Source organism: Ahaetulla prasina, chromosome 18 (genome assembly GCF_028640845.1).
Source record: "Ahaetulla prasina isolate Xishuangbanna chromosome 18, ASM2864084v1, whole genome shotgun sequence".
Classification (NCBI taxonomy): domain Eukaryota; kingdom Metazoa; phylum Chordata; class Lepidosauria; order Squamata; family Colubridae; genus Ahaetulla; species Ahaetulla prasina.
In genome coordinates, this window is record NC_080556.1 from 2,112,501 (window position 1) to 2,138,570 (window position 26,070).

General features: G+C 44.4%; 1 protein-coding gene across 5 annotated transcripts in view; it reads right to left on the minus strand.

Moving 5' to 3' along the window:
- Positions 1–7,594, minus strand: part of EPHB2 (EPH receptor B2) — a 42,642-nt gene extending 35,048 nt beyond the window's left edge. For 2 of the 5 annotated variants that reach the window (XM_058161342.1, XM_058161341.1), the window contains exons 1-2: positions 7,511–7,594; positions 3,789–4,473 (exon numbers count right to left, since the gene is read on the minus strand). In XM_058161342.1, the coding sequence (XP_058017325.1) occupies positions 3,789–4,473; positions 7,511–7,567 (742 nt within the window). In that variant the 5' untranslated portion in view covers positions 7,568–7,594. The remainder of the gene's footprint in view (positions 1–3,788; positions 4,474–7,510) is intronic. The other 3 variants (XM_058161338.1, XM_058161339.1, XM_058161340.1) reach the window with 2 other exon arrangements.
- Positions 7,595–26,070: the final 18,476 nt, after the last annotated feature.

Here is a 26,070-nt window from a genome sequence, read left to right on the forward strand (position 1 = left end):
TTGGTTTTCCTCCTTCTCTCAGCTGCCAGAGCTGGCAAACCTGGTTTCCCTTGGTGGTCCTGCGGAAAGGGGGTGTGGCGACCCCCTCCCACCCCGCGTGCCAACCGAGGGGAAAAATCTGGCACACACAGACACACCCCACCGCCTCTGCCCATCCCGCTACCCCACGCCTTCTGGGTTGCAAGATTTGCACCCATGCCGGCTGCTGGAAGGAGGGTGCCAGGAACAGAAGCCGCTTGGCAGGGAGGGCGAGGGAGGGAGGGGGGGGCGTTGCGCCAAGGACACAAAAGCCCCCACAGCTGTCTGTTTGCAAACAAGGCGTCTGAGTCAAAGAGAGGCGTTTGAAAGCAGTAATTGTCTTTAATTAAAGGCGCTGGATTTCCCTCGGCTGGGACTCCAAGGCGCCTGCGCCAGCGCCTTCAGACACCTGGGGGGGGGGCGAGATTGGCAGAGGGATGAGGGAGGGGGGGCACCCTGCACAATCACATGTGTGCGTGCGCGCACACACACATACACACAGGGAACTGTGTCCACCGCCTCTCCCTCCCCTGGGATGTGTAAGGAGGGTTGCGTACAAATTCCGCCTTGGTTAAGCCTCCTTCCCAAAGTCGGGGCCGAACTCTGACCGCTGCACCACGCTGCCTCTTCTTACTTCTGATTCAGAGAAGCGAAGGGCAATGTGGTGTAGTGGCCAGAGTTTTGCAAACAGATTGGGAAAATGCTGGTTTAGCTCCATCTACACACTCAAGTGATTTTGGCCAAGTCTCGCTCTCTCGCTCTTTATCTATCTATCTATCTATCTATCTATCTATCTATCTATCTATCTATCTATCTATCCATCTATCTATCATCTTTCTGTTCAGCCATCTATCATCCATCCATCCATCTACCTCTCTACCTCTCTACCTCTCTATCATCTATCATCAGGACTTCGTCAGCTTCCGGACCTTCGGACCTTCCGCCGCGAGCTTAAAACATACTTATTTAATTGCGCAGGACTGAGTTAGATTTTAATTTACGGGTTTTAAATTGGGTTTTATTTTCATATTTTTAATTTAGGCTTTTAGAATAAGTTTTTTAATTGTTTTTAGACTGTATTTATCTATTTTTAAATGCCTGTAAACCGCCCTGAGTCCTTCGGGAGATAGGGCGGTATATAAATTTAAATAATAAATAAATAAATAAATAAATAAATCTGTCATATCTACCATCCATCCATCTACTCATCTACCCATCTACCTCTCTATCATCTATCTATATATCATCTATCTATCTATCTATGCATCCATCATCTTTATCTATTCAGCCATCTATCATCATCTATCCATCTACCTCTTTATCCATCTATCCATCTACTCATCTACCCATCTACCTCTTTATCATCTATCTATCTATCATCTATCTATCTATCCATCTATCTATCATCTTTATCTATTCAGCCATCTATCATCATCTATCCATCTACCTCTTTATCCATCTATCCATCTACTCATCTACCCATCTACCTCTCTATCATCTATCTATCTATCTATCTATCTACCCATCCATCTATCATCTTTATCTATTCAGCCATCTATCATCATCTATCCATCTACCTCTCTACCATCTATCTATCTATCTATCTATCTACCCATCCATCTATCATCTTTATCTATTCAGCCATCTATCATCCATCTATCCGTCTACCTCTCTACCTCTCTATTATCTATCTATCATCTATCTATCTATCTATCTATCTATCTATCTATCTATCTATCTACCCATCCATCTATCATCTTTATCTATTCAGCCATCTATCATCATCTATCCATCTACCTCTCTACCATCTATCTATCTATCTATCTATCTATCTATCTATCTATCTATCTATCTATCTATCTATCTATCTATCTACCCATCCATCTATCATCTTTATCTATTCAGCCATCTATCATCCATCTATCCATCTACCTCTCTACCTCTCTATTATCTATCTATCATCTATCTATCTATCTATCTATCTATCTATCTATCTATCTTTATCTATTCAGCCATCTATCATCCATCTATCTTTCTCTCTCTCTCTCCATCCATCCATCCACCCAACAGTCATTCAGTGAATCCGGCTTCCTCATTGTCAGAAGGTCACAAAAGGGGACCACATGACCCCAGGATGCTACGATCCTCATTTCCATAGACCATTAAGCACCAGGATCTTGCAATTCTGAAAGCCCCCCTTTGCAGGCTAAGAAACTAGGGAGGGTCCCTTCGGAAATGCTTCCCACGTCCCTTTTGCTTCTCAGGGCTCAGCTGCCTCTTATCTGTCCCTTGCCTCATCTGCGTCTCTTCTTCCTGTCTCCCAAGACCATTCCCACATCCCATTACACTTCCAGACGGAATTCCCTTTTCTTTGAGACACAACGCCAGCTCATTAATCACTTTCTAACTAATTTAGAGTCTCAGCTTTTTTTAAAAAACAACAACAAGAAACTAGGGAGGGTCCCTTCTGAAATGCTTCCCGCACCCTTTTCTATTTGAAGGAGCAGCTGGCTCTTATCTGACTGCTGTCTAGTCTGCGTCTCTTCCTCCTGTCTCCTGAGGTCTTACTCATAGACACCGGTGAGTTTGTATTATGTTACTACCAGTTCGCCGCGCATGCTCACTTCCGCACATGTGCCCAGCCTTCATTGCATGCTCTTTGCTCACATGTACATCTTCCGTGCGTGTGCCCGGCCTCAAAAACGTGCCTAAACAGGATGGCATAGAGCTGGGACAGCCACAAATTCCATTACCGGTTCAGGCGAACCGGTCTGAACCAGCCGATACCACCTCTGCTCATATACCATTAAGCACCGGAATCTTGCAAGTCCGAAAGTCCCTCTCTCTCTCTCCCCCTTCCCCTTTACAGCCCAAAAAACTAGGGAGGGTCCCTTCCGAAATGCTTCCCACGTCCCTTTTGCTTCTCAGGACTCAGCTGCCTCTTATCTGTCCCTTGCCTCATCTGCGTCTCTTCTTCCTGTCTCCCAAGACCATTCCCACATCCCATTACACTTCCAGACGGAATTCCCTTTTCTTTGAGACACAACGCCAGCTCATTAATCACTTTCTAACTAATTTAGAGTCTCAGCTTTTTTTAAAAAAAAACACAAGAAACTAGGGAGGGTCCCTTCTGAAATGCTTCCCGCACTCCTTTTCTATTTGAAGGAGCAGCTGACTCTTCTCTGACTGCTGTCTAGTCTGCGTCTCTTCCTCCTGTCTCCTGAGGTCTTACTCATAGACACCGGTGAGTTTCGTATTATGTTACTACCGGTTCGCCGCGCATGCTCACTTCCGCACATGTGCCCAGCCTTCATTGCATGCTCTTTGCTCACATGTACATCTTCCGTGCGTGTGCCCGGCCTCAAAAACGTGCCTAAACAGGATGGCATAGAGCTGGGACAGCCACAAATTCCATTACCGGTTCAGGCGAACCGGTCCGAACCAGCCGATACCACCTCTGCTCATATACCATTAAGCACCGGAATCTTGCAAGTCCGAAAGTCCCTCTCTCTCTCTCCCCCTTCCCCTTTACAGCCCAAAAAACTAGGGAGGGGGTCCCTTTTGAGATGCTTCCCATCCCTTTTGCTTCTCAGGGCTCAGCTGCCTCTTATCCGACCGTGGTCTGTTCCGCAGCTCTTCCTCTTCTCTCCCAAGGCAATTCGCACAGGCCACTACGTCGTTGCTTTGCAAAATCCGTCCTCCCTTCCTCTTGCTCCACTCGTCCCGACCCTTCCCCAAGTCGCCGACCCTCCACCGCCAGCCTCACTCACCCCTACAGACGGTGCCGTTCTCTACCGACTCGTAACCGGATTTGCACATGCAGCGTCCGATGGGCACCAGCCACTCGCCGTCCCCGTTGCAGTACAATTTGATCGGCACGTCCACCTCTTCGGCGTTGGGGATGCACGTACCTCTGGCGGCCACCAGAGAAGTACTCTCCGCGCCGGACAGCGTCTCTTGGAAGATGGCGCCGTTTTGGATGATGCGTAGGCACTTGCGGTAAAAGACGCGGACGGCAATCAAAGACATGCAACCCCCATAATCTTGGAAGGCCAAATAAAATCCGTTTTTGGAGACGGGCCCGAAACTCCGGACTTCGGTGTTGATCTTCATTACCCGCCCGCCCAGGTCGACCTGGGAGAAGCTCTCGTCGGCCGCGATGGTATCCACCTTGACCCACGGATTCTCCATCCAGCTGGGAAAGCTCTTCGTGGCGGCGTCGAATTCCGATTCGTAATAGTAAAGGTTGAAGGTCTCCTTGCAAGATCCCGGCACGTTAGGAATGCTGCTACAATCGCGGACGGAGAACTTCATCTCGACGTGAATCCGATGGGCTCCCCGCCTTCGGATGTATTTGGTCCGTAGCCAGTTGTTCTGGCTGGATTCGAAAACGTTGCAAACTTGGTACGTCCGGATGGTGTTCATGTTTTCGTCGTAGCCGCTCACTTCCTCCCACTGCAGAGGAGAGAGAGAGAGAGAGAGAGACAAACACATCCCTGGGGGTCTCCGGCAAGACTACAAAGCCCATGCACCCCTTCCCTGACACGAGAGATAAATCTGGGGCTTCGAAAACCCTGCTTCAGTTTGCAAATTGCCGTCTTTTTTGCAAATGCAGGACCTTGTGTGGAAAAAACGATCCTGCGTCCTGTTTTTTCGATGCTGTTGTCACTGCAAATGGTCACTAAGCAAACTGTCATTAAGACGAGGATATGGGTATGGCTAATCTAGAGAAAAGAAGGACCCGGGGAAAATATAATAGCAATATTTCAATATTTGAGGGGCTGTTCCAAAGAAAAGGGGAGTCAACTTATTTCCCGAAGCACCCGAAGGCAGGACAAGAAACAAGGGATGGAAATTAATCAAGGAGAGGAGCAACCTGGAATTTAAGGAGAGTGAGGACAATTAACCAGTGGAACAGCTTGCCACCAGAAGTTGTGAATGCTCCATCACTGGAGGTTTTAAAGAAGAGATTGGACCACCATTTGTCTGAAATGGTCTAAGGGTTTCCTGACTGAGCAGGGGGTTAGACTAGAAGACCTCCAAGGTCCCTTCCAGCTCTGTTACTCTGTTATTTAATTCGCATTTCGTATCACCGGCATTTTAAAAACCATTGGAGAGGGGGTTGCATATTTTGATATTTTGCTTCACGCCTCTCCTGACAGGGAGAACAATCAACCAGTGGAACTACTGGCCACCAGAAGTTGTGGGCGCTCCAACGACTGGAAGTTTTTAAGAAGAGATTGGGCAACCATTTGTCTGGAATGGTCTGGGGCTTCCTGCCTGAGCAGGGGGTTGGACTAGAAGACCTCCAAGGTCCCTTCCAGCTCTATTCTGACTGATTGATTTGATTGATTGATTGATTGATTGATTGAAATGGGCTAGGGTCTCCTGCCTGAGCAGGGGGTTGGACTAGAAGGCCTCCGAGGTCCCTCCCGTCTCTGTTATTCTGTTCTTTAATTCGCCTTTCACCTCGACAGCCTTTTAAAACCATTCGGAGGGGTGTGTGTGTGTGTATATTTTGATATTTTGCTTCGCGCCTCGCTTCGCCTTCTGTTCAAAATGGTGGCATCCGGGGCTATTTTATTCCTAGGAATCCAACGGCTGGGAAGGGAATTCTCTGCTTCCGCTGGGCCACCACGGGGACCAAAGAAAAGAACTGGAAAAATCATCCAACAGGAATGAATGGTCCCTCAGCTTCCAGCCAACAGTCTTTCCGGAGAGAAACACACGATGAGTCCTAAATTCACACCCGCCCCGTGTTTTTCGGTGTTAACATCCAAACAGTCGAGGGAATTAAAAAAAAAAAAAAGAGAGAGAGAGAGAGATTCCTCCTCTCCTTGATTTCTTTGCCCCCTTCTTTCTCTGGCGGAGACCCCTGCCTCCCCGAAGCCCCCTGTTTTTTGAAATCTGCTGCGAAGTTAATTAATCAACTAATTGCATTCATTAGCGCTGTCAGCCATATCGGAATTATTCCAGGAGTTTATGGCATTCCGAGAGAGAAAATTGCCAAGAGGTGTTTCTTTGGTGGTTTTTTTTTTGGCGTAATGCAATTTAAAAAAAAAAATGATATAAAACGAGCAGCGAAGAACGGTGATTGCTGTCTTTTTCGACGAAGCCCCCCCCCCGTGCCCCCCCACCTCTCCTTGTATGTTTTTTTGGGGGGGGAGAGGGCTTTGCAATTGGTTTGTGGTGGTTGTGGTGGGGAGGGGGAAGAGAGAGAGTTGTTTAAGGCACACAAAATTACACGGATTTGTATGCAGTGTGTTTTCTCCTCTGCCTGCTGGGTGGCTGCTGGGTGATGGCTCAGGCCAGGTGTGCTAAGAACTCAGGTTGAGTGTGGAGGGAGGGGAAGGAAGAGGGGAGGGAAGAAGGAAGGAAGCAAGGGAGGGAGGGAAAGAGGGAAGGAGAGAGTCAAGAAAGGAAGGAAAGAAAGGAGGAAGGAAACAAGGGAGGGAGGGAGGGAAAGTGGGAATGAGAGAAGGAAGAAAGGAAGGAAAGGAGGGAAAGAGGGAAGGAGTGAGGGAAGGAAAAAAGGAAAGAAAGGTGGGAAGAAGCTAGGGAGGGAAGGAGGGAAGGATAGAGGGAAGAAAGGAAGGAGGGAGGGAGGGAAAGAGGGAAGGAGTGAGGGAAGAAAGGAATGAAAGGAATGAAAGAAAGGCGGGAGGAAGCTAGGGAGGAGGGAGGGAAAGAGGGAAGAAAGGAAGGAAAGAAAGGAAGGAGGAGGAAGAGGAAGAGGAAGAGGAGGAAGGAAGAGAAGAAGAGAGAGGAGGGGAGGATTGAGGAGGAGGGAGGAAGAAAAGGAAGAAGAGAAAGAAAGAAAAATGAATAGATGGAGGGAGGGAAAGGATTGGACAAGACGGAGGGAGAAAAGGGAAGGAAGGAAGGAAGGAAGGAAGGAAGGAAGGAAGGAAGGAAGGAAGGAAAGAAGGAAAGAAGGAAAGAAGGATGAATGAATAGAGGTAGGGAGGGAGGGAAGGAAAAGATTGAAGGAGAGGGGAGAGGAGGAAGAAGAAGGAAGCAAGGAAGAGAAAGAAAGGAAAGAAAGAAGGAAAGAAAGAAAGCATGAATAGAGGGAGGGAGGGAAAGGATTGGACAAGACAGAGAAAGGAAGGAAAGAAGGAAGGAAGGGAAAGAAAGAAAGGAATAGAGGCAGGGAGGGAAAGGATTGGGTGGGAGGGGAGGAAGAAGAAGGAAGGAAGGAAGGAAGGAAGGAAGGAAGGAAGGAAGGAAGGAGCAAAAGGATTTACCACTCAAATGGATTGTTTGAACATCTTTGCAATTTCGCAATTTCGCCCAGAACCGAACCTGCCTCTCTGGAAAGCGAATCAGCAAAGGAAGGGATCCCCCTTCACATCCCCCCCCCTCAATAGCCTTTGGGTTAGGAAGCCTCTGCAGCCAGAGAGACCCCCAAGCCAAGGCCCTGCAACCTCCTTTAAGTGTTCCTGGCTTTGAAACCCACCTCCCCACACCCACACCCATACCCCAAACTCACCCCTGAAACCGGGTGGACCGTCCAGCCGAGCTCGGCCGTCGCCGTGGTAGAATCCATCAAGGTTTCTGCAGGCAAAACAGCAGCAGCAACAACAAAAAATCTGGTTATTTCTCATCCCATCATTTCTCCCCCTTTGCTCTTCAGCGCTAAAATATTCCCGCCCAACTTCGCAAACCTCTGAAACACAAAAGGGTGTTTCGCTCAGCGACAAAAAATATATATATATATATTTAAAGTTCTGCTTCATGCCGGTAGTCCTCGACTTTATGACCACAATCGCGCCCTTATGTTTGTTAAGGGAGACAGGTGTTGAACGGAGCTTTGCTCCGTTTTACGACGTTCCTGGCCACGCGTGTTAAGTGAATCGTAACCCGGCTGTGATGTGAATTTGGCTCCCCCCCTCCCCCCTGCCTTCAGAAGGTCGCAAAAGGAGATTGGGGGAACTCTGTGACCGTCATAAATGTGAGTCGGTTGTTAAGCATCCAAAGGTGGATTATAGGACGCTGGGGATGCGTCGTTAAGTGAGAAAAACGATCCTAAGTCGCTTTTTTTCCGGTGCTGTTATAACGTCGGTCACTAAATCATCATTCTCTTCTTTTAATGACCCCACAACCCCTTGCATCGGGGTGGAGTCTGGGCAACCGAATGGAGCTAGGAGAGTGTTTACTGGCCGGATGCCCTTCGTGTTGCCAGTGCGGAGTTTTGTTCGGCGGATATATTTCTCACCGTGCCCAGAGAGAGAGAAATATCTGCCTCTACCTAGGATCAAACTCACAGCCTCCTGATTGTGAGGCGAGAGCGCCACCTCTAGGCCACCGTACCACTACACAAACAAACACACACACACACACACACGCATCATGTTCTTCTTCTTTTAATGACCCCAAAATCCCTTGCGGAGTGGAGTCTGGGCAACTAAACGAAGCCGAGTGTTTTACTGGCCGGATGCCATACCTGTCGCCAATGAGGAGGTTTTTTTCCCCCTCCCCCAGCAACATATATTCTCATCGTGCCCAGAGAGAGAGAAATATCTGCCCCCTAACCTAGGATCGAACGCACAGCCTCCTGATTGGGAGACGATCGCTTCGGTCGCTAAATGAACCATTAAAAGTCCAGGACCGCCTGCCTGTATTGACCGTAACAGCTCACGTACACTTTCCAAGTTTCCAATTAAGGAGATGGTTTTGAAATCCGCGTCTGACCTACATTTTCTCCGGTCTGTTTTGTTTTTGTTGGTTTTGGGGGTTTTTTCCCCCCAAAAATAAATAAATAATCTGAAATAGGTATGTCACCGAAAGTGCTCATCCAGGGGGCTATTTTTTTGCCGTCTCCGCTTGCGAAGGCCGCCACGTTGCCGGGAGCGAATGGGATTTAAATGGGCAGAGGCTCAGATAAGAGATCTTTTTAATAAATAAGCCCCGCCAATCAGAACGCCTCATTCCGGGTCATCGCACCAAGCGCCCGACCTGGCCTCGCATCTTTCGCCACAAGAGTCGCGGCTCTCCGAAGCGAGCCGGCGGGATGGGATGCAGTCGGCGGTGAGATTCAAATAATTTAACCAACCAGTTCTCCGCCCTCATGATTTCTTCCAACAACCGGTTCGCCAACCTGCTCAGAAAGTTAACAACCGGTTTTCCCCGAAGTGGTGCGAACCGGCTGAATCCCATCGCTGGATGCGGTTCTTCCCCTGCCCCGATTCGGCGTCAGGGAGAGCAAAACCGGTGCCTGCACCCAAGAGCAGCCGGTCGTAGCAGCTGGACCTGTTGAACTACCTTGGTTGCCTCTCGGGGCTCCTATTGAGCTGTCCATCCAGCTGAATATATACCGCCTTGCGTCGCTGCAAGTCGGGCTGGAACTATCCAAGAGCCGAAAGCCAGCAAGTTCTCGACTTTTACGACCGCAGCGGGCTTTGTCCCTATAGCGACAGGCACCTCGGCTGCAATCCCGAAACAACCGGAGACTCTTCTTGAACCCCTTCGGCACTGACCGAAAAAAAAATACCACCACCACCCCCCGTCGGTTAATTGCAAAAGGCTGAATTGTTAGAATTAGAGTGACAAGAGTCGGAAGGGACCTTGGAGGTCTTCTAGTCCAACCCCCCAGCTCAGGCAGGAAACCCTACACCATTCCGGACAAATGGTTGCCCAATCTCTTCTTAAAAACTTCCAGTGTTCGAGAAGGAAGGGAGGGAGGGAGGGATAGGAAGGAAGGAAGGGATGGATGGATGGATAGGAAGGAAGGGAGGGAGGGAGGGAGGGAGGGAGGGAGGGAGGGAGGGAGGGAAGAGGGAGGGAAGGAAGAAGCTGAAAGGGACTTTGGAGGTCTTCTAGTCCAACCCCCCAGCTCAGGCAGGAAACCCTACACCATTCCGGACAAATGGTTGCCCAATCTCTTCTTAAAAACTTCCAGTGTTCGAGAAGGAAGGGAGGGAGGGAGGGATAGGAAGGAAGGAAGGGATGGATGGATGGATAGGAAGGAAGGGAGGGAGGGAGGGAGGGAGGGAGGGAGGGAGGGAGGGAGGGAAGAGGGAGGGAAGGAAGAAGCTGAAAGGGACTTTGGAGGTCTTCTAGTCCAACCCCCTGCTCAGGCAGGAAACCCTACACCATTCCGGACAAATGGTTGCCCAATCTCTTCTTAAAAACTTCCAGTGTCGGAGCACCCACAACTTCTGGTGGCAAGTAGTTCCACTGGTTGATTGTTCTCACGGTCAGGAGAGGCGCGAAGCAAAATATCAAACTATAACCCCACTCCAAAAGGGTTTTTAAATGCTGGCGATATGAAATGCAAATTAAATAACAGAATGACAAGAATCGGAAGGGACCTTGGAGGTCTTCTAGTCCAACCCCCTGGTCAGGCAGGAAACCCTAGACCATTCCTGGTAAATCTCTTCTTAAAGTCCAATCTTTAAAGTCCAATCTTAAAGTCCAATCTCTTCTTAAAAACTTCCAGTGTCGGAACACCCACAACTTCTGGTGGCAGGTAGTCCCACTGGTTAGTTGTTCTCACTGTTAGGAAATTTCCCCTTAATTCTAGGTTGCTTCTCTCCTTGGTGAGTTTCCATCCATTGCTTCTTGTCCTGCCTTCAGGTGCTTTGGAGAATAGCTTGACTCCCTCTTCTCTGGGGCAGCCCCTCCAATACTAGAAGGCTGCTATCGTGTCACCCCTGGTCCTTCTTTTCATTAAACTAGACCCCCCACCCAATTCCTGCCTTCGTTCTTCATATATTTTAGCCCTAATCCTAAATTGTTGCTTCCAGAGTCTCAACAACTTCTTTTTTTTTTTTTAACATCGTGGCGACCAAAACTGGCTGCAACGTTCCAAGAACGGTCTTAAAAAAGGTTCTGTATTATGTTCTGTATTACGACACACTGAAGCTTCCTTCGTAACTGATCGCGATCTCTTGGAAGATGAATTTAATTATTCCTTTCTTTTTTAAAAAAAAATAAAAATCAATTACTAATGGGATCTCCAGCCAGCTGAAATGGAAGTGCTGGCAAATATTCCAGTGGGAAAAATTCACCATTGTCTCCCATGGCTTGGATGACTTTCTTTCTCCAACTTTTGGCAGATAAATGTACTTTTTCTGCTAATGTGTTTTTGAAATATTTTTTGGGGGGGCGAGGAGAGGAGGCAAATCTGCCTCCGGGCTTCTCTTTTTCTTGGACTCTGTGGTTCCAGATTTATCTATTCACCACCACCCACCAAAAAAACTTTCCTAGAGTTGAATAAAGGAATGTTGCTGTGAGACAGATGTTCAACCAAAGATGTATTTCAACTAAAATACAAGTTCTCGTAGTTCCTTGAATTCTCTTCCTCCAGTCTGGACAAGTGAGAAATTTGCTGAAGGTGACCTCGTAAAATCCATAATACGTCACAAACGTCAAATTTAACCCTCTTATAGACCGTACAGGTACAGTTCATTTAACGACCGTTCCAAGTTTACAAACAACCCCCTGAAAAATGTGTCTTAGGGCTGTTGTTTCACAGTTACGACCGTTGAAGCGTCCCGGGGTTCAAAGGCTTGGCAAGAGATGCATATTTACGAGAATGGCAGCGTCTCCGGTAGAGGTGATATTCAGCAGGTTCATATCGATTCGGGCGAACTGGTAGCGGCAACTGCTGGTGGCCACGCCGATGTAATGCAGTCCTATTTAGCCACGTTTTCAAGGCCAGGTGCATGCGTGGAATCTGTTGTGGTCCGTCAGCAGCCTGAGGAGCTGGCAACGGACAGTGATGAGGCAGAGGTGGGGCCAGGGCCATCGGGGAGTGAGGTGCGGACTCCAGAGACTGATAGTAGTGAGGCAGAGGAACAGGAGGAGCCTGTTCCTAATGCACGCATGAGAAGAGCTGCCAGAAGGCAAGAGCAGCTCAAGCAGAGAGGACAACTCGGGAGTAGGGCCAAGAGATGATTGGCCCTTCCCATAAGGCTTAAAAGACCAGCAACGGCGTTTGAGCTATGCTGGAAAACAACGTTGGTAGCTGCGTCTTCTGCTTCATCTTCTGCTTCGTCTACATCTTTGTTTTTGTGGCTTCTGGACGTTTGCCAGGAAGGGCCTTTGGCAGTTTGCCTAATTGGACCAAGGTCTGTGAGATAACTGAGGAAGCAAAGTCAATGGATTCACTTAACGACCATATGACTGGTTTAATTACTGCAGTGATTCACTTAGCAAACATGACAAGGAGCGCCGTAAAATGGGGCAAAGCTCACCGAACAAATTTCCAACTTAGCAACGTACATAGGCAGGATTTTCCTCTGCCCCGTCGCCAGATTTCTAATTATTGTTAATATTTATCATCCGGCGATTTATGCATACCTCCATTTCGGTCGACACCAGGGTTGAAATGCTACCGGATCGGACCGGATCGCGCGATCCGGTAGCGATCGCGGTCGGTAGTTTGGCAAATCCGATGCGTGTACTCCCGAGCTGGTAAGATTGCTTGCAGCCCGCAGAAATAGGATGGGCGGCAAATCCGTTTCTTACAAAACATCTTTTGAGATTCTTAGACAGAAATAAACCCACTTCTATGTAGGAGAAGCTGCTGGGTGTATTTTTGGTTTGTTTGCAAACAAAGACTGCCGTCTGCCTATTTTATTTTTAGATTTTAACAGGGTTGTGGCTTTCTTTTTTTCTCCCCCCTCTCTTCCCTTTTTTAAGATCGGGATTGCAGGTGGTCTGGTCTGAAGCCTCACCATCTGCAAGCGAGGCTGTGAAAACTTGTACGGGAAAAAAAAACACCTTGATTTATTAATTGTGCTACTTGTTATGGCGGCTTTTGTGCAGTTCCCATCTGGGGCTGACTCTAACCAACTCCAGAGACATAACCGGTGTGAAAACAAACCCGTAACAACAACTACAACAACAACAACAACTTAAATTGTAATTCATTCCATCTCTCTAAAGAAACCCACGAGAAGCCATCATAACTCTGAATGGCTCTAGCTTTCTGGAGGTTTTCAAGGTTAGCCCCATGTATAGCTATTTTTGCAGTAGCCCAGCTGAGCGGTGACCACACCGGGCTCTAGTAAGATCAATATTTTCCTACACACGCCCCGATAGTCTGGAAAAGGGTGGCGAGAGTGGAAAAGCGAATGAGATCGCAAGAGGCCATCTATACACTACTAAAAGTCGCCCGTCTGTTTGTCTGTTTGTAACCTCAAGTTAGGCCAAATGTTATACCCCAAAATGAATCAAACTTAGATGAGCGGGGGTGGGGGGGAGAGAATGATAGATGGGGGGGGGAGAGAGACGGTAAATAATAGATGAGAGAGAGAGAGAGAGAGAGATGATAGACAGAAAGATGATAGAGAATAGAACAGAACAGAACAGAACAGAACAGAATAGAATAGGAGAGATAAAGATAGATGATAGATGATAGACAGACAGACAGATAGATCATAGATAGAAGAGAAGAGAAGAGGAGAGGAGAGGAGAGAGAGATAAAAATATATGATAAATGATAGATGATAGAGATAGATAGATAGATAGATAGATAGATAGATAGATAGATAGATAGATAGATAGATAGATAGATAGATAGATAGATAGATGATAGATAGATAGATAGATAGATAGATAGATGATAAACAGACAGGTGATAGAATAGAATAGAATAATAGAGATAGATAGATAGATAGATAGATAGATAGATAGATAGATAGATAGATAGATAGATAGATAGATAGATAGATAGATAAACAGGTGATAGAATAGAATAGAATGATAGGTAGATGATAGATAGATAGATAGATATAGATAGAAGATAGATAGATAGAATAGAATGATAGATAGATGATAGATAGATAGATATAGATAGAAGATAGATAGATAGATAGATAGATAGATAGATATAGATAGAAGATAGATAGATAGATAGATAGATAGATAGATAGATAGATAGATAGATAGATAGATAGATAGATAGATAGATAGATAAACAGACAGGTGATAGAATAGAATAGAATGATAGATAGATAGATTAGATAGATTAGATAGATAGATAGATAGAAGCATTGGCAGCATCTCATAGTTACATTATTGTTATTTCCATTTTTTGCTGAAAGTCAACATTTACTTCCACTTACTTCCAGTTTTGCACCAAAGCACCCTACTCCAAACAACTTCACTTAACGGCCACTGTTTGTAAGACTTTGCTTACAAACCACGGGGGGAGGGGGAGATCATAAAATTGGATGTCGGTCGGCTCTGCGATGACCCATGTTACAACCGTCCCGACTTGTGACCGTACTGGGCAGGCTCCATGGTGGCCTGTAAGTCCAAGTCTACCTCCAACTGCAACTCTGCGGAGAGTCACGTTACTAGGAGGGGATGGGTAGCATAAAAATTGAACCAATCAACGAATAAAAATAAACTTGGAGGTAGCCAAAGGACTAGAAAATAAATTCCGAAGACTTTGTAAAAGCTGAACTAAAATTCCCTCCCGTATAAACATCACAGCTATATTAGCAGAGTAGCAGATTACTATGGAGATCTCCAAGTTCACCAGATCCCGAAAAGACAGTTGAGGTTGAGGGACCTCTGTGGCTCAGACTGGTAAGACAGTCTGTTATTAACAGTAGCTGCCTGCAATTACTGCAGGTTCAAGCCCCACCAGGCCCAAGGTTGACTCAGCCTTCCATCCTTTATAAGGTAGGTAAAATGAGGACCCAGATTGTTGGGGGCAATAAGTTGACTTTGTATATAAATATACAAATAGAATGAAGACTATTGCTTGACACAGTGTAAGTCTTCGGAGAAGGTCGGGATATAAATGCAAATTAAAAAAAACAAAAAACCTGGGTCAGAAATTTGGGCTACTACCGGATGTCGCTGTGGACAAAAAACGGTGACATTTTTCCATTTCTTGCTTCTCGGGCGTATTTAATTATTGCTTTTCCTGAATTCTCCACTTGTATCCAGTGGGTTTGCTTCTGCCAAGCCACCAGAAACTAACCAGGTTTAATGTGCTGTGCAAAATGCAGCTACGACAGCTTTACTCAACGGAACGGAAAACTTGGTAGGGTGGAAAACAAAGGGTTTCGAGGAAGAATTTCCTCCGAGAAAAGCATTCTTACTGGTGTAATTTTCCACGGTTTATCTGATCACAGGATTGGGGAATGGAGAACTGCTTGTTTTTAGAAGTTGGGTGTTGGAGAAGACTCTGGGAAGACCCCAGAAAGCCGAGGAAACAATGGATTGTTGAATAAACCAGGTTTTCCATGGACAAATGTTTGTTTTTTGAAGTTGGGTGTTGGAAAAGACCCTGAGAAGAACCTAGACAGCCAAGAAAACTATGGATTGTTGAATAAACCAGGTTCTCCATGGATAAACATTTGTTTTTTGAAGGTGGGTGTGGGAGAAGACCCTGAGAAGACCCTAGACGGCCAAGAAAACAAAGATTCGTTGAAAAAACCAGCACAGAGTTCTCTCTCAAGGAACAAAACATAGGCTTCAAATATTTTTGGACACATGGTATGAAGGCCTATCTCCTTGGAGAAGGCTCTGATGATGGAGACAATGGAAGGAAGAAGAAGGTGGACAACCAGAAGGTGGAAGAAGTCCACTAAAGTGGTGACACCCTTGGAAGATCTGAAGAACCAGGTTAGGGACAGATTGTCAGGAGAAGATCCATCTTATGTGGTCCCTTGGAGTCAAAAATAATTTGATGGCCCCTGACACGCGATTTATTGAGTTTTTTGACCCCGGTAGACCAACCATGGATAAATCCAAGAATAGAAAAGTTTCAGAAAAAAACAGAACATTTAATTCAACTAAATATGATAGTTTTGTGGCCACTCAAGAAATAGTCAGGCACAGGAAGGGTTTTGTGGCTCCCTGTGTTTTCTTTTCTATGGGAAATGGGTCTTTAAGATTGCCGACTCTTGGGATAGCCCAAGTTCTCCTACGTAGATATAAAGGAATTTAAAGGTTAAGATTCCTTAGAAGCTAGAAATTTTATTTTCGGGATTAATGAATAACCAAGGTATACAAAATTATTTATATATTTGATTTCTGTGGAAAGATTATACGCGCAGAGACAGAAAGATTCAATGCTGTATAACCTATCGAGGATGGACAAATTGACAGATTTTTTGAGCTGTTGAGATGGGTAAATTGACTTCTTTGGTTAAAGAAAAGAAATTTTTACACAAAATGGAGAAAAAATCCTGAATCTCTGATTTATGAGTTGGACGATTAGACAGGAAAGCAAAAAATATATATATACGATGTAACTTTGGCGAGAAAGATCGAAATATCATTGCACTTAAAAATGCTGTAAAAAATATTGGAAACTGTTTTTTTAAATCTTTTCTTTCTTCTCTTCTCTTTTCTTCAACCTTTCTTTCTTTTTTTTTGCTTTCCCTTGGCTCTCTTTCTTCTTCCATTTATTCATTCGTTTATTTGTTCATTCATTCAATTGCTGGAGCCGCCTCTCTCGCCATCAATGACTCCGAGCGGCTGGCAATGATATTATTTGAGATTTAATAAAACTATATCCAACTAATATCATTGCAAGCCGCTCAGAGTCATTGATCCATGAGGATGAAAAAATAAACAAACAGGAAAGGAGAGTTGAAAAGAAAGTCAGACAGAAAGCAAGATGAAAGTATAGAAAAAGAAAAGAAAGAAAAAATAGGTTCTGATTTTCTTTGGTACAAATCTTGATTAAAAAATACACCCAATTCTTCTTATTCTAAGATTAACCATAATCTGCCTCATCTCCACAATCCCACAGAATTCTAATCATCAGTTCCCAAAATTAAAATTTCAGGACTCTCCATTTCTCGCCAAAAGGTTCCATTTCAAATAGAAACAAGATTAGTCAGAATCTTTTAATCTGCCTGTGTTACCTATTATACGAGCTTTTATTAGTCTTTGTCTTCTATTTTTAAGTTTCAATACAAAATCATATTAAAAAAAACTTCTAACATTTCTGCAGCTTGGTTCCTTCAAGGAGGTAGGCTGAAAAAATGACCATCTTCTTAGACTAAGACTTCTTAGCTAAGACCATCCCCTTCTTAGCTGGGGATGATGGAAAGCCAAAATCAAATGCTTTGGATAATTTTAAGTTGCCAGATCTTGGTCAGGGATAAAAGTTTTTTTTTTAAAAAAAAAAACACGCTAACTCCTTTTGCATAACCCCAATCTGTACATAACGAAAGAATCTTCAAGAAATTTCATAAGCTGTTCAAATGCACTCCTTTTGGAAAACAGGAAAATCCAAATGTTCTATAAGCCACATCGGTATCTCACCCTCCCAAGAGCGAAAGGCTGTGCCGTTAAAATTCGGAGCTTACCTTAGAGTTTAGCCTTGCTGGCATTTTGCGGCTTTGATTTCTGAAGGTGCAAATATGAAATGTTACAAGCTAGACAATTATGGTCGCACCTTGGATCATTGATTGGGCAGAAGCAAGACGCTTTTATAGATAATATCTCGAAGAGCAGAAAAGTAACTAAATATTGATTCCCGAAGCTCTCTTTTTTATTAAGCAATTTTTTTTTATTAAGCAACCAACCATCCCATTGTGGGAACAGAGTCTAAATTATCCTACCCCAGTATTCATATATATATTATTTTATTTATTTATTTTGTCACAACAATATATGTAACTATCATACAAAAGGTTATATAGTATAAGCATATATATATATATATATATATATATATATATATATATATATATATATATATATATATATATATATATATATACATATAAATATATGAAGAAGAAAAGAAAAACAATAGGACAGGAACGGTAGGCACGTTTGTGCGCTTATGCACGCCCCTTATGGTCCTCTTAGGAATGGGGTGAGATCAATAGTAGAAAGTTTTTGGTTAAAGCTTTTAGGATTATGAGAAGAGACCACAGAGTCAGGTAAAGTATTCCAAGCACTGATGATTCTGTTACAGAAATCATATTTTCTGCAATCTAGATTAAAGCGGTTGACATTAAGTTTAAATCTATTGGTTGCTCTTGTATTATTGCAATTAAAGCTGTAGTAGTCTTTGAACTACATATATATATATGGCTAGCACTCTTGGAAAGAAACCAAAATATACAAGGATCTTATAGATTTTACTATTAATCAGACACAACCGAATACGATCACTTTGGAAACTGTGAGACGGTGACCAGCGTCAAATAAAACAACCCTGCATAACTAATGCCAAGATAAAATATGTAAATATAATTTAAAGGATTCATAGACAGCGTCGCGTTTCCCCAGAAGACAACATTTGGAGGCGCCAAAAATTCGAACACCGCCAATTATTTCAATTTTGCTAAAAGCTGCCGTTCTCCAATAGCGAGGCGGGGGAAATAGATGTAATTTGAGTGAAAATTAACACCCTGCTCAGCCCTGTAGCATTCAGAGGCAAATCCAGAGCTTTTCAGCCAAAACAAAACAGAACGAAAAAATAGCTGGACGATGCAGTACACAAAATGGATATTTTGGGTAGAATAATTTGCTAAGAAAATGACTTTGGTTTGTATAATGAATTGGTTGTTTCCTAGTCGCAGATAAAGCCAGAATATGAAGCTAACTGCTGAGAATTGATTGTAAAGAAATTAGAAGGGAGAAGATGGGCAGCATTGAAGATGGATGGATGGATAACAGAGATAGATAGGGATAGAAAGATAGATAGAAAGGAAGAGGGGGAGAAAGGAAGGGGAAGTAGAGAAGGAGTAGGAGAGGAGGAAGGATAAAAGAAGGGAGGGAGAGAGGAAAGAGAGGAGAGAGAGAGAGAGAAGAAAGATTGTGGTAAAACAAAAAGATGAAATGGAAGAAAGGCAACCCCGAACATGTTTAAATCTATCAGGATACAGAATGAATCGCTATGAAAGTTAAAAGAGAATATATATGATTAAATACGGAGAAATTAGAATTTGAGGGCGGAAAAAGATGTTGTTTATATAATAAGCATAGAAATATTAAGATATGATTAAAAAGTATGGAAAAAGGATATTTTGGCGGAAATTGTAACTATGCAAAATGTATTTGGATATGACAAGTTGTATAAGATACGACATGGCCAATACTCTGTTCATAAAATATGTGGGGGGGGGGTGTGGAAGAAAAAAAAAATCAATAAAAGTTGATTCAAAAAAAGATGTAGATAGATAGAATGATAGATAGAATGATAGATAGATAGATAGATAGATAGATGAGAGAGAGAGAAATGATAAAAAGAAAGAAAGAAAGAAAGAAAGAAAGAAAGAAAGAAAGAAAGAAAAAGAAAGAAAGAAAGACGATGGATGGATGGATGGATGGGAGAGACAAAGATAGATAGATAGATAGATAGATAGATAGATAGATGAGAGAGAGAGAAATGATAAAAAGAAAGAAAGAAAGAAAGAAAGAAAGAAAAAGAAAGAAAGAAAGACGATGGATGGATGGATGGATGGGAGAGACAAAGATAGATAGATAGATAGATAGATAGATAGATAGATAGATAGATAGATAGATAGATGAGAGAGAGAGAAATGATAAAAAGAAAGAAAGAAAGAAAGAAAGAAAGAAAGAAAGAAAGAGAAAGAAAGAAAGAAAGACGATGGATGGATGGATGGATGGATGGATAGATAGATAGATAGATAGATAGATAGATAGATAGATAGAGAAAGAAAGAATAAGAAAGATGGTAGGTGGATGGATGGATGGATGGGAGAGAGCGAGATTATAAACAGATATAGAGATGGATAGATAAAAGAGAGAGAGACAGACAGACAGATAGACACATAACATACATACATACATACATACATACATACATGATAGGTAGATGACAGATGGATGATAGATAGATGGTAGATAGACACAGAGACAGAAAGATAGAATGACATAGATAAATAGAGGGAGAGATAATTCAGAGAGAGAGAGAGCTAGAAAGATATAGAGAGATAAATAAAGTTTATATATGTGTGTGTGTACACACACACATGCAGAAAGAGAGAGAGAGAGAGAGAGAGAGATGAGTGAATGAATGAATGAATGAATGAATGGAGTCTGCACAATGATAAGCACCCCATACCCTTGCCAAGCAACATCATCCTTCTCCGCCATTTTGAAATTATCCTCGCCTTGGCTGTCTGCGCCCCCACCTTATTCTCTTCAAATTGGTGATCACCCCCTCACCTAGCCCACTGCCCCAAAGGGGAGAAAAATGGGGAGGAAATTGATTTTGTATCCATCAAAATCATCCACCCGCTCGCGCACATCTTCCTTCCCCCCCACTTCCATCCATCCCAGGCCCCACTCAAGGCGTGTGGAATGTTCCAGACGCGTCTCCCCCCCAAATGCGGGATTTGGGGGAGTCTTTGAAAGAAGGCAAACCCAGAAAAATCTCGAGGAAAAAAAAAACCCAGCTAGGTGGGACGAGATTCAAAGCAGGCCGTTTGACGTCTTCGAACCTCACGACGAAGCGAATTTAATTTTGAATTCCCGCAGCGCATTAAAATATCCAGATTCTAGTGAATTCCAACCGACAGGGATTCTCACAGCTCAAAGGAGGGTCCCTTTCTCAACAGCGGCAATCCAAGAGCCCCCAAAACTCAATTTTAGTTTAACGGGATTTGGGGTTTCCCACGCCAAGCGGGGTTATAAAAAAAATGCCACCTTTTGCAATTTTTTCCTGTACCATGTCCCCACCCAAAAAAATGTCACCTAAAAGGTGGACAAAATGGAAAAAGGCGGGAATTCCCGTGGGAAGGGAATTCCACTGGAGGAATTTTGGAGAAGGATTATATATATAATAGATCAAATATATAATAGATCAAATTAGGGGTAGCCTGAAACGCCAGGTCTCCAGAATTAAAGGCCTGAACGGGTTAGTTTTGTGACCCATAAAAATATTAAAAAAAATAAATTAATTCAAATTAGGGGTGGCTTGAAACGCCAGGTCTCCAGAATTAAAGGCCTGAACGGGTTAGTTTTGAGACCCATAAAAATATTTTTTAAAAATTAATTCAAATTAGGGGTGGCTTGAAACGCCAGGTCTCCAGAATTAAAGGCCTGAACAGGTTAGTTTTGTGACCCATTAAAATATATAAAAAAATAAATTAATTCAAATTAGGGGTAGCCTGAAACGCCAAGTCTCCAGAATTAAAGGCCTGAACGGGTTAGTTTTGTGGGGGCCGCCCGGCCTAAATGACACCGGTTCAACTCCAGCACCGGCGAAAACCACAATGACGACACACCTGTGATGCCATCCTTCATGTGCAACAATGCCGCCATAACACACCTGATGTTCCACTTCCCTCTTAAAAGACAGAGATGGCATTTCCTCCCCCCCTCTCTGTCTGTCTCTCTCTCTCTCTAGGAAAACGCAAGCCGTCAAAAAAGCAGGGGTGGGGGTGGGCTATCCATTTTGGGGTGGGGGGCTTGGGAGATGAAAGATGTCTTGGGGAAAAAAAAAACCCAACCCCCCCCCTTTCAACCCCCAGAGGGCATCACCCCATATTTCTCTCCCTCCCCTTCTTCTTCCTTCTTCCTTCTTTCTTCTCTCTTGCCTCAAAAGCCCACCCTGGATATGTAAAATACTGCAGAAAGAGAGAGGGAGAGAGAGACCCCCAACTCCGGCAAGAAAATCCGGCTTTTTTTCCCTCCCACGTCTAAAAGGGTGGGGAGCAGAGGTGCAGAAAAGCGGGAGGGGGGGGGAAGAAAAGCTGGGGAGAGGACACCAACCCCAAAGGCCAAGGGCTCTAGCCAAGGGGGCCGCCCGCCCCGCGTTTGCAAGGAGCATCCCCAAGCCCTGTGCAACCTCCGCCGGGAGCCAGCGCCAGCATCTTTGCATCGGTCCGCGCGAAGGAGGAGACCCCCCGCCTCCACTTCTCGGTGGGGCGAAGGAATGGGGAGGGGGGGGCTGTTCTAAAAGGCGGATCAACAGCACGGTGCGAGGGGGTCACTGGGAAGACTGGGAAGCCCCCTCCCCGCATTGGCGATTCGTTCTCCATTGGCGCGCCCCGGGGATTTTGCGCTCCCAAGAAAAAAACCACCCATCCCCGACCCCGGGGTGTGTGATGTTGGGGGAGAGGAGGGGAGGGTCCCACCGTTGCCCACCGCGGCGGCCATGGCGGCCCTTCCCCACACCCAGGGTGGGGGTGGGGGGTCTCCCGGGCCAGGCGGATGGCTGGAGCATCCTTTTGCGCCCGACTTACCTTCGACGGAGGCGGCCGGCCGCGGGAGCAGCAAGAGAAGCAGGAGCCGGAGCGCACCTGGGCCGGGCGAGGGGGTGGCGGGGGGGGGGGGGGGCGGCGGGGCGGGGTGGGGGCGGCGGGGGCCCCATAGCGAGGCGCTCTCGGCGGCTTCTAGGCGGCCATGGAGCTCCGGAGGGTGGGAAGGAGAGAGAGGGAGGAGGGAGGGAGGGGAAGGGGTCCGCAGGGACGGGGGTGGGGGGTGGGGGGGCAGAAGGGGAGGGGGCGCTGGCCGGGTCCGGAGATGATGCGGTGGGAAGCGAGGCGGGGGACTCCGCCGAGCTCGGCCGGCCGCCGATGATGCTGCCTCCGCCGCCGAGCGCGGGGAGGAGACTGGCGCTAGAGGCGGGGAGGGGGCGGCGAGCGCGGGGGAGCCTCTACGACCGCCCCCTCCCCTCCCCTCCCTCTTTCTCATCCCATCCCCTCCGGGGGAAGGGGAGGCAAGGTGGAGCCTCCGCGGGCGGGCGCAGTCTATCGGAGGAGGAGGAGGAGGAGAGAAGCGGGCGCTCTCGAGGGTCCTGAAATGGGCCGGGGGAGGGGGTCGTGATTTAAAAACAAAAAGAGGGGGGGGTCTCCCCGCCTGCTCCTCCTCCTTAGGGACTAGCCGCTCTCCGCCTGAAGAGTGGTGTAAGGCTACCCGTGGTCTGAATTGGGGAGGGGAGTGGGGGGGGGTCGTCCCTCCTCGGCTTCCTTCCACCCAGCCCCCCCCCCCACTCCCCCCGCCGCTCCGAATCTCTCGGCTTCCCCGCCGCCAGGAAATTCCCCTCCTGGCACAGATCTAGATGGCGGGGCGGGGTACATCCCAGCCAGCCAACCGGCCAGCCGTTCTCCGCCAGCTGTTCGCTTTGGATTTGGGAGATTCTCTGATGCCACCCTTGGGGGCGGGGGGGGGGTAGAGACCCCACACTTCTCCTTCAAGATCTACTTTCTTGTCGCTTGGGAAAATATCCCCTCCCCCCTTCCCCCCCTCTCTCTCTTTCATCTGTCTGCCTATCGATCGATCATCTTTCTCTCTCTCATCTCTCTTCTATGTATATCTATGTGTCTGTCATCTATATCTATCTTCTATCTATTCGTTCATATCTTTCTATCTATCTATCATCTCTCTATCAGATAGATAGATAGATAGATAGATAGATAGATAGATAGATAGATAGATAGATAGATAGATAGATAGATAGATAGAATCTCCCTTCCTCCCTCCATCATTAGAGGGTGGGTTAGAGATCCCACACTTCTTCAAAATCTACTTTCTTGTTGCTTGGAAAAAGATTCCCCCCCTCTCTCTGTCTCTCTCTCTCTATACACACACACACACACACACACACATTTGTCTCTCTGTCTATCTCTATATATATATGTGTGTGTGTGTGTGTGTGTGTGTGTGTATTTGTCTCTCTGTCTATCTCTATCTATCATCATTATTATCTATCTATCATCTATGTATGATGTCTTTCTATATATATCAATGTCTTTCTCTCTCTCTCTCTTGATATATATATATATATATGTAGGTCTTTGGTTGTTCGGGTTTTCTCCCGTGTAAAATATATATAATATATATATATTCTCTATATATGTCTCTCTATATATATATCCATCTATGTCTCATGAACCATGCGGCCCCTGGGCACCATACATTCCAATACAAATGAAACTGATCAGATAATTAAACCTTATTATTACATTCAATCAACTTACGTATCTCTAATAACAATATACATCTATTTATTCATTGAATGTATTTACCGCCCCTCACATTTCAAATCACTCTGGGCGGCTGTGGTGGCCCAATAAAATTAGAAACCTTGAAGAAAAAAAAACACCACCACCTACCGACTGTAAAATGACAGATCCTTGACTTCATGACTTATTTTTGTGTGGTTTGTGTGTGTCATATAATTGCACAACACAGCCCTGAATGATGCCCTCTTTCGGGTAAATGCTCCTGATTTAAGCAAATTCCTCTTCAAAAAAAGACAAACAAACCCACCCACCCCCATAAGCAAAGAGACAGCTCCCTTCCCCCAGATAAGAAACCGAGACCAAAACCTGGTTTATTGGCCACGCCTTCCCCCATCTAACCTTGAGCCGGGTAATTTAGGTTTAAAATCCTTTCGCAATAAACTTTATGGAGACTTTTTTATCACGGTCCATAAATTTCCACCCAGAACCGAGACTGGGGAGGGGTTTACTTAAGGGGAGGGGGCCATGAAACCTCCCAAAGTTTTTATTTCTTCCAGCCGTTTTCTGATTTTGGCCCAATATTTTTTTTTTGGCAGATGAAGAAACAATTGACCAACCCATAGACTGGGAAAGAAGAGATCTTTTCGCTGGGAAATATTCAATAGGAAATATAGTAAAGAAATAAGGTATCTAATCCTAGAATAGAATAGAATAGAATTTTTTATTGGCCAAGTATGATTGGACACACAAGGAATTTATCTTGGTGCATATACTCTCAGTGTACATAAAAAGAAAATATATTCATATAGAATAGAATAGAATAGAATAGAATAGAATAGAATAGAATAGAATAGAATAGAATTTTTTATTGGCCAAGTGTGATTGGACACACAAGGAATTTGTCTTGGTGCATATGCTCTCAGTGTACATAAAAAGAAAATATATTCATATAGAATAGAATAGAATAGAATAGAATAGAATAGAATAGAATAGAATAGAATAGAATAGAATAGAATTTTTTATTGGCCAAGTGTGATTGGACACACAAGGAATTTGTCTTGGTGCATATACTCTCAGTGTACATAAAAAGAAAATACATTCATATAGAATAGAATAGAATAGAATAGAATAGAATAGAATAGAATAGAATAGAATAGAATAGAATAGAATAGAATAGAATAGAATAGAATAGAATAGAATTTTTTATTGGCCAAGTATGATTGGACACACAAGGAATTTATCTTGGTGCATATACTCTCAGTGTACATAAAAAGAAAATAGTTTCATATAGAATAGAATAGAATAGAATAGAATAGAATAGAATAGAATAGAATAGAATAGAATAGAATTTTTTATTGGCCAAGTGTGATTGGACACACAAGGAATTTGTCTTGGTGCATATGCTCTCAGTGTACATAAAAAGAAAATATATTCATATAGAATAGAATAGAATAGAATAGAATAGAATAGAATAGAATAGAATAGAATAGAATAGAATAGAATAGAATAGAATTTTTTATTGGCCAAGTGTGATTGGACACACAAGGAATTTGTCTTTGGTGCATAACGCTCTCAGTGTACATAAAAGAAAAGATACCTTCATCAAGAATTCTAAGGTACAACACTTAATGATAGTCATAGGATACGAATAAGCAATCTATCTATCTATCTAATCCTACACATAATAACAGCCGCAAGAATATCTTACGCACAGAACTGGAAAAATGAGAATATACCATCGGAGGAGGAAGCGATAAGGGAAATCCTGGACTGTGCCGAGATGGATAAATTAACGAAGGAGATAAAAGAAAAGGAAGATGCAGAATATTACATAGTATGGAATAAATTGTATAGTTGGATAGAAATGAGAAATGGTAAAGGAGTAAAAAGGGGGAAAAGATCACAAAAAAAGGTAGTGGATGAAAGAAAATGTATTGTTATAATTACAGGTATGACGGAAGATATATACAGAAATAAGGGATAATGGGACATGAAGATAAGTATAATTAAAGAAAACTAGAGGGGAAAATGTAAATAATAGAGGATTACCGATACGAAGCTGATGTAAACAAGGAGTATGTTTTTTATACTAGTGTTTGCTATGGCTTGTTTTTTTAAAAAAATAAAAAGTATTTAAAAAGAAAAAGAAACTTCCCAAAGTTTAATTGCTCCCCGCAAGAAA